Source organism: Arctopsyche grandis, chromosome 8 (genome assembly GCF_051622035.1).
Source record: "Arctopsyche grandis isolate Sample6627 chromosome 8, ASM5162203v2, whole genome shotgun sequence".
Classification (NCBI taxonomy): domain Eukaryota; kingdom Metazoa; phylum Arthropoda; class Insecta; order Trichoptera; family Hydropsychidae; genus Arctopsyche; species Arctopsyche grandis.
Window position 1 is genome coordinate 29,802,579 of NC_135362.1, and position 9,363 is coordinate 29,811,941.

The 9,363-nt window shown below is 31.1% G+C and overlaps 2 protein-coding genes across 2 annotated transcripts; both read right to left on the reverse strand.

The window, feature by feature from the left end:
• Window positions 1–3,056: 3,056 nt before the first annotated feature.
• On the reverse strand, window positions 3,057–3,881 carry LOC143915930 (cell division control protein 42 homolog). The gene is made up of 4 exons (XM_077436749.1): window positions 3,698–3,881; window positions 3,528–3,637; window positions 3,227–3,424; window positions 3,057–3,143 (listed from the first exon to the last, which is right to left on the reverse strand). The coding sequence occupies exons 1-4, from the start codon at window positions 3,879–3,881 to the stop codon at window positions 3,057–3,059; spliced, it is 579 nt and encodes a 192-aa protein (XP_077292875.1).
• A 3,410-nt stretch (window positions 3,882–7,291) lies between these two features.
• On the reverse strand, window positions 7,292–8,105 carry LOC143915931 (cdc42 homolog). Its single transcript, XM_077436750.1, has 4 exons — window positions 7,922–8,105; window positions 7,750–7,859; window positions 7,462–7,659; window positions 7,292–7,378 (listed from the first exon to the last, which is right to left on the reverse strand). The coding sequence occupies exons 1-4, from the start codon at window positions 8,103–8,105 to the stop codon at window positions 7,292–7,294; spliced, it is 579 nt and encodes a 192-aa protein (XP_077292876.1).
• Between the last annotated feature and the right edge of the window lie 1,258 nt (window positions 8,106–9,363).

Below are 9,363 nucleotides of genomic sequence, written 5' to 3' on the forward strand. Positions count from 1 at the left end.
TTTTCTATGCTGTTGTGAGGATTGTGTTTGTTGTATTGATTATATTCTGGAATTATTATGAAATCACATTCAAAACATATTTTCAACTGTCATTTTATTTTTATTTAGAGTTGGTAAGCTAATTTTTTCTAAGTTAACTTCGAGGTTTCGTTCCGAACAGGGCCGCGCCTTGGAGTTCAGCCGCCTGTGTGCAACTTAAATCGGCCGCACTTTGATTTTATTAGCATTAGTATAAATCATATTAATTCTGGGTCTGGTGTTGAAAATTTTTACAATAAAAAATAACCAGAAAACCAAAACATTTAGTTCTGAACAGGACCAGATGACTAGAGAGGCTGAACATTTTCAAGTTCATTCGTGTTTTTACCCCCAATCCCACATCTAGGAAATTGTTCTTTCGATGACCAATCAATACTCAACATCCTTAAAGTCAATGGCAATGTCAGTCGCAGAAATAATATATGTAGCATAAAATACCTAACTCTGTGCGGACCGAAGCTAAGTATACCTGCTATCCCGTTATTTCCCCGAATTATAGTTCGCGTGTGTCACAAGTTGTAACTTGCAACAGCAATCCACAAGTATTCAACAAGACAATCGTTTTGCCTGTGTGCGTTACACACATATGTACGTATGGTGGGTACGGCCCTGATTCCGAAGCATTACTTTGCAATTTTAATGTATTCAAGCAACTTTAAATTAAAAAAAAAATAGCTATACAATTGCGTGGAAATTGCTAACTCGCTATCTCGAATCATTGCCTTTACATTGTAGATAAAACCAAATAATATATACTGGGCCCATAATTGTAAAGTAATTCTACAATACATATACCTACATGAAATATTTTAGTCAATATAATATTTTATAATAGTCACATCAATATATTTTGTTATTGTGTTTGATTACTTAATTTATTTTACACTTAATCTATGTTTTATATATATGTACTCTTACTCTTAACTGTCGAATTTGTGATGAACTACAGAACTATTGTCGTGTCTGATGCCGGTTTTTCACGTTATGATGGTTAAAACGTGTAAAACGATAGATTAAAATGTTTTAATTTATCTTATCTTATTATCTGTCTTGTCGATATTAGAAATACCTTGTGAATTAGAGATGCTATCAGTTATATAATTAATTGGACTATAAGTTATGTATATAAAATTTTCAATCTTAAGGATAGTTGAAATTTACTATCAGATCAGCGTTAAATAAATCAGCATTAAATAAACGCATCACATTTCTGAAAAGCTCCATATTTGCAATTATTGGCCAGTACTTATTTATAGCAAGAATGTCAGCATCCTGGGCTTGAACTTGGTATGCAAATAACGTTTTACTTTTAGTATTTTCTCAAAATATCGCAGACGATAATAAAAGTCAATGGAGGGTTTATGCGAGCACGTACGCATTTTTGAAAATGCATTAAAGACGACTTTCGTCTCTTTTCGGTAGAGAAGACCCCTTTTTTGTAATGCCTTCGGCTCCTAGCAAAGTAAATCTGCCACTCGATAAAACTGCAAATGAAAATCTAGATAAATGTGACCACGAAAGAAGCTCACAAAGAAAAATCCAAATAAAATAATAAACCTTTTTGTATGTTTTTCAGCTTTGAAAATAAATATTTATGTAAGTGAGGTTTTTCCGACGTGTTTTAAAATTGTTACAAATATATTAAAGCAAGTTATTTGATTTTAGGTTTATTCGAATTCAATAATATAAATGAGAATAAAAAGCCTAGCAGTATATTGTTTGTCCTATGTTCCTTTTCAGTGTAATTGTACGGCAGAGAGTTCAGAGCTGTTCGTGAATTGCTTAGAAGCGATGCACATACATTCATAACTATTTTCACTCAGATTTTCTTTACTTTTTTGAACAAATTGATGTTTTTAAGCGTACTGTACTTATTTTAGACGAATAAAATTTATGTGATATGAAACTTTAGGATCTCTACTTTCATTTTAGTAAAATAAAGTTTGCATGAATTGCACTTTAAAAAAATAATCAATAATAATTAAGCGTACTGTGGAACTGCAATTTTCTACTTATTTTCATTCTTTATTTATATTCCAGTATCTGAGGATTCTGTCATGTCTATGAACCGGAAAGCATCTACACGAGATAATAAGAGAAAACACCGAAAGGCTTTTTATTAAAAAATTCAAAGATTTAGAAGAAAAAAAAGAGTAATCGTTACAAAGTGCTGTCCTGCGAAACTTCATGAATTAGGAAAAATTATCAACAATTTTAAGATTGTTTAAAATCGTCAATAACTCGCATGTTATAGTACAGAAAGCTATTTTCTGAGAAAAACCTTCGGCTGCTCTCGGTTCACATCTAGGTGGATGTCTTGGAAGCTTAGCATTGCCGAGTTCTACCGATAGAGGTCATTATAATTTGGGATCCACGACGTAAGGTCCAATGATATAAGATCCAACGATAAAGGTGCCACGAAAGAAGATCCACCCGACCAAATGTCCACCTGATAAGTGATCCAGACGATAAAAAACCCAGATGATAAAACGTTTAATACTTTTATACTTTTCTGATACTTTTACTTAAAAGTAAAAAGTACATACTATATATTTTTGTTGATTTTGAATTGTGTACTTCCATATCTGTGATAAATAATAATTTATAAATGATTTACTATGAAATTGTTAAAATTTGTTGAAATCGATCAACCAAAATGTGATTGTTTATTGTTATTTCTTCATTGTAATCGATCGTTGGATTTTCTTCTTCATATTTTAACAAAGCGAACTACGTATAAGAAAGTTTTGTAGACGCTATCCTATAATTTATTGTAATCATACATGATATTTTAATTTATGTAATTCAAAACATTTTTAGTTTTGATTTATAATGCAATCGATATTTGTGTATAAAAATAATTCATATTAGAAAATCAAAACATTTCTAGTAAAATTGTCATAAATTAAAAAGAATTTCAGTTCAAATTCAATAATTTTATTAACTTAATTGTATACAATTGAATTTTTGAGTATATAAATATATCAAAAATTCAATAATACATTAAAAAGAAAAGGTCACATAACACTGCATAAATTTTTAGTGCTTTTCCGTTTGATAAAAGTGGCCATGATTGCTTCGTCAAATACGTCATTTAGACCTTCCTAAAATCGAAAAAAAAAATACATTTCAATATTTTTATAAAAAATACATAATTTAAACATACAAATTATTAAATAAAACTGACCCGTGTCAGAGCCGAACATTCAACATATTTAACGGCTTTCAGTTCTTTAGCCAACTTTTCCCCTTCTTCAGGCTGAATAACTTTCTCTCTTATATTCCCTAATTCATTGATAATTTTTGGATCGTCCCTTTGATCTATCCGAGTGCCGACCAATAAAAACGGAGTTTTCTTATTGAAATGAGCGATCTCTGGCACCCACTGCACCAAAGAATAAGAAATTAAAATATTTGTATTCACATTATTGATAATGTTCACGCCTATAATATATGTATGTTTATAACATATGTATACGAATGCTTACTTTAAATTTAACATTGTCAAACGAATCTGGATAAACAACACTAAAACAGACCAGAAACACGTTAGTGTTTGGATAACTCAATGGCCGTAACCTATCGAAATCTTCCTGTCCTGGAATATAAATATAATTTAAATATTTTATTCAGTACATTGAATCGAATATGATAATACCTGCTGTATCGAATAAGCTGAAATCGTGTGGCTCTCCTCCAATAAGCACCATTGTTACATAGCTGTCAAACATGGTCGGGATGTATTCTTCTGGAAATTTATTATTAGCATAACTCATCAACATTGTCGTTTTGCCGACTGCACCATCTCCTACCACCACGCATTTTATTAATGGCTTCGACATTTTTCTATGCTGTTGTGAGGATTGTGTTTGTTGTGTTGATTATATTCTGGAATTATTATGAAATCACATTCAAAACATATTTTTAACTATCATTTTATTTTTATTCAAGGTCTGACCGCACTATACGGCCGTCGACTGCTGCAGCACGACACAACACGGCAAAGTTGATACAAAAGGAAACTCTGTCGCGTGACGCGTAGTGCGTTATATCTCATACAATTTCATACAAACAATATTTGGCCGCACGCTGCCGTTCGTGTCGCAGACGCATAGTGCGGTCAGACTTTTAGAGTTGCTAAGCTATTTTTTCTAAGTTAACTTCGAGGTTGCGTTCAAACTTACACACTCAAAACATATTTTTTACTATCATTTTATTTTTATTTAGAGTTGTTAAGCTAATTTTTTAAGTTTCGAGGCTGCTCTCCGAACAGGGCCGCGCCTAGGAGTGCAAACTTAAATTTTATCAGCATTTGTATAAATCATATTAATTCGGGGTCTAGTGTTGACAATTTTAATCACTGTTTAAATTAACCAGAAAAACAGAAATAAAACCAAAACATTTAGTTCTGAACAGGACCAGATGACGAGAGAGACTGAACGTTTTCAAGTTCATCCATGAAAAAATAGTGTTTTTACCAGAGAAATGTTATAATAATAGAAGGGCCCTTACGAATAAATAATTGTTGTCAATATTACGCGGTACGTCTCTATAAATACGCTACAACGCACGGAATACAATCGGATCAATTTACTTATAAAAATATATCCCATGTTGTTTATTGTGTGTTTTTGAATGCACTGTGCAATTTTTAACGATGCTTGCCCATCTTACGAGTAATATAAACGAACAGATCAGTTTTTATCGGACATACGTCGAGCACCAAGCATCAAATACAACTGATGCTAAAATTATTTAAGATTGTCTGTGGATAATCGTCACTTGACAACAATATGACGCCTAAAGCCACTTCTATTATTATAACATTTCTCTGGTTTTTACCCCCAATCCCACATCTAGGAAATTGTTCTTTCGATGACCAATCAATACTCAACGTCCTTAAAGTCAATGGCAATGTCAGTCGCAAAGATAATATAACATAAAAGACATAAATCTATGCGGACCGAAGCTATACCTGCTATCCCGTTATTTCCCCAAATTATAGTCGGGGTGATAAAACCAAATTATATATACTGGGCCCATAATTGTAAAGTAATTCTACAATACATGAAATATTTTAATATTTAGTGTTATCAACACATGTTAATATAATATAATATTATATAATAGTTACATAAATATATTTTATTATTGTAATTGATTGCTTCATTTATTTTGCACTTAATATATGTATTATATATACCTTACAATTAACTGCCTAATATGTGATGAACTATAGAAAGATTGTCGGGTCTGATGTCAGTTTATCTCGCCATGGTTGATATGTAGTTAAAAACGTGTAAAATGATAGTTTAAAATATTTTATTTTATCTTATCGTATTATTTTTCTAATCAACATTAGAAATTCCTTGTGGATTAAAGATGCTAACATATATATTTATAATTAATTGGACTACAAGTTATGTATATAAAATTTTCAGTCTTAAGGATAGTTGAAATTTACTATTAGATCAGTGTATTTTGCGTTCGTTAATGCATCAGCTAAGGGAAACCTCTCACAATGTGATTTAAACCATGGCAACTATGTATATAAAGCTGCAGTATTTTCTCAAAATATCGCAGCCGATAATAAAAGTCAATGGAGGGTTTATGCGAGCACGTCCGCATTTTCGAAAATGCATTAAATACGACTTTCTTCTTCATTCGGTAGAGAAGACCCATTTTTTGTAATGCCTTCGGCTCCTAGCGAAGTAAATCTGCCACTCGATAAAACTGCAAATGAAAATCTAGATAGAAAAATGTGACCACGACAGAAGCTCATAAAGAAAGCTACCCACAAAATACTTAACCTTTTTTGTATGTTTTTCAGCTTTGAAAATAAAGATTTATGTAAGTGAGGTTTTTCCGACGTGTTTTAAAATTGTTACAAATATATTAAAGCAAGTTATTTGATTTTAGGTTTATTCGAATTCAATAATATAAATGAGAATAAAAAGCCTAGTAGTATAGTGTTTGTCCTATATTCCTTTTCAGCGTAATTGTACGGCAGAGAGTTCAGAGCTGTTTGTGAATTGCTTAGAAGCGATGCACATATGTACATACATTTTAAAATTTTATTTTACATGTTCGACCTGTCAACAAACCCTACTATTTTCACTCAGATTTTCTTTACTTTTTTGAACAAATTAATGTTTTTAAGCGTACTGTACTTATTTTAGACGAATAAAATTTATGTGATATGAAACTTTAGGATCTCTTCTTTCATTTTAGTAAAATAAAGTTTGCATGAATTGCACTTTAAAAAAATAATCAATAATAAATAAGCGTATTGTGGAACTCCAATTTTCTACTTATTTTCATTCTTTATTTATATTAGAAAGCATCTACACGAGATAATAAGAGAAAACACCGAAAGGCTTTTTATTAAAAAATTCAAAGATTTAGAAGAAAAAAAGAGTAATCGTTACAAAGTGCTGTCCTGCGAAACTTCATGAATTAGGAAAAATTATCAACAATTTTAAGATTGTTTAAAATCGTCAATAGCTCGCATGTTATAGTACAGAAAGCTATTTTCTGAGAAAAACCTTCGGCTGCTCTCGGTTCACATCTAGGTGGATGTCTTGGAAGCTTAGCATTGCCGAGTTCTACCGATAGAGGTCATTATAATTTGGGATCCACGACGTAAGGTCCAATGATATAAGATCCAACGATAAAGGTGCCACGAAAGAAGATCCACCCGACCAAATGTCCACCTGATAAGTGATCCAGACGATAAAAAACCCAGATGATAAAACGTTTAATACTTTTATACTTTTCTGATACTTTTACTTAAAAGTAAAAAGTACATACTATATATTTTTGTTGATTTTGAATTGTGTACTTCCATATCTGTGATAAGTAATAACTAATAAATGATTTACTATTAAATTGTTAAAATTTGTTGAAATCGATCGATTGTGATTGTTTATTGTTATTTCTTCATTGTAATCGATCGTTGGATTTTCTTCTTCATATTTTAACATTTTTGTAGACGATATCCTATAATTAATTGTAATCATACATGATATTTTAATTTATGTAATTCAAAACACTTTTAGTTTTGATTTATAATGTAAACGATATTTGTGTAAAAAATTAATTCATATAAGAAAATCAAACATTTCTAATAAAATTGTCATAAATTAAAAAGAATTTCAGTTCAAATTCAATAATTTTAATAACTTAATTGTATACAAGTGAATTTTTGTGTATATAAATATATTAAATTTAATAATACATTAAAAAGAAAAGGTCACATAACACTGCATAACTTTTTAGTGCTTTTCCGTTTGATAATAGTGGCCATGATTGCTTCGTCAAATACGTCATTTAGACCTTCCTAAAATCGAAAAAAAAAATACATTTCAATATTTTTATAAAAAATACATCATTTAAACATACATATTATTAAATAAAACTGACCCGTGTCAGAGCCGAACATTCAACATATTTAACGGCTTTCAGTTCTTTAGCCAACTTTTCCCCTTGCTTACGCTGAATAACTCTCTGTTTTTGTTTCTGTAATTTATTGATAATTTCTGTATCGTCCCTTTGATCTATCCGAGTGCCGACCAATAAAAACTGAGGTTTGTTATTGAAATGAGCGATCTCTGGCACCCACTGCACCACAGAATAAGAAATTAAAATATTTGTATTCAAATTATTGATAATTTCCACGCCTATAATATATGTATGTATATGAATGCTTACTTTAAATTTAACATTTTCAAACGAATCTGGATAAACAACACTAAAACAGACCAGAAACACGTTAGTGTTTGGATAACTCAATGGCCTCAACCTATCGTAATCTTCCTGTCCTGGAATATAAATATAATTTAAATATTTTATTTAGTATAAATTTAATTGAATATGATAATACCTGCTGTATCGAATAAGCTGAAATCGTGTGGTTCTCCTCTAATAAGCACCACTGCTACATAGGTGTCAAATACGGTCGGGACGTATTCTACTGGAAATTTATTATTAGCATAACTCATCAACATTGACGTTTTGCCGACTGCACCATCTCCTACCACCACGCATTTTATTAATGGCTTCGACATTTTTCTATGCTGTTGTGAGGATTGTGTTTGTTGTATTGATTATATTCTGGAATTATTATGAAATCACATTCAAAACATATTTTCAACTGTCATTTTATTTTTATTTAGAGTTGCTAAGCTAATTTTTTCTAAGTTAACTTCGAGGTTTCGTTCCGAACAGGGCCGCGCCTTGGAGTTCAGCCGCCTGTGTGCAACTTAAATCGGCCGCACTTTGATTTTATTAGCATTAGTATAAATCATATTAATTCTGGGTCTGGTGTTGAAAATTTTTACAATAAAAAATAACCAGAAAACCAAAACATTTAGTTCTGAACAGGACCAGATGACTAGAGAGGCTGAACATTTTCAAGTTCATTCGTGTTTTTACCCCCAATCCCACATCTAGGAAATTGTTCTTTCGATGACCAATCAATACTCAACATCCTTAAAGTCAATGGCAATGTCAGTCGCAGAGATAATATATGTAGCATAAAATACCTAACTCTGTGCGGACCGAAGCTAAGTATACCTGCTATCCCGTTATTTCCCCGAATTATAGTTCGCGTGTGTCACAAGTTGTAACTTGCAACAGCAATCCACAAGTATTCAACAAGACAATCGTTTTGCCTGTGTGCGTTACACACATATGTACGTATGGTGGGTACGGCCCTGATTCCGAAGCATTACTTTGCAATTTTAATGTATTCAAGCAACTTTAAATTTAAAAAAAAATAGCTATACAATTGCGTGGAAATTGCTAACTCGCTATCTCGAATCATTGCCTTTACATTGTAGATAAAACCAAATAATATATACTGGGCCCATAATTGTAAAGTAATTCTACAATACATATACCTACATGAAATATTTTAGTCAATATAATATTTTATAATAGTCACATCAATATATTTTGTTATTGTGTTTGATTACTTAATTTATTTTACACTTAATCTATGTTTTATATATATGTACTCTTACTCTTAACTGTCGAATTTGTGATGAACTACAGAACTATTGTCGTGTCTGATGCCGGTTTTTCACGTTATGATGGTTAAAACGTGTAAAACGATAGATTAAAATGTTTTAATTTATCTTATCTTATTATCTGTCTTGTCGATATTAGAAATACCTTGTGAATTAGAGATGCTATCAGTTATATAATTAATTGGACTATAAGTTATGTATATAAAATTTTCAATCTTAAGGATAGTTGAAATTTACTATCAGATCAGCGTTAAATAAATCAGCATTAAATAAACGCATCACATTTCTGAAAAGC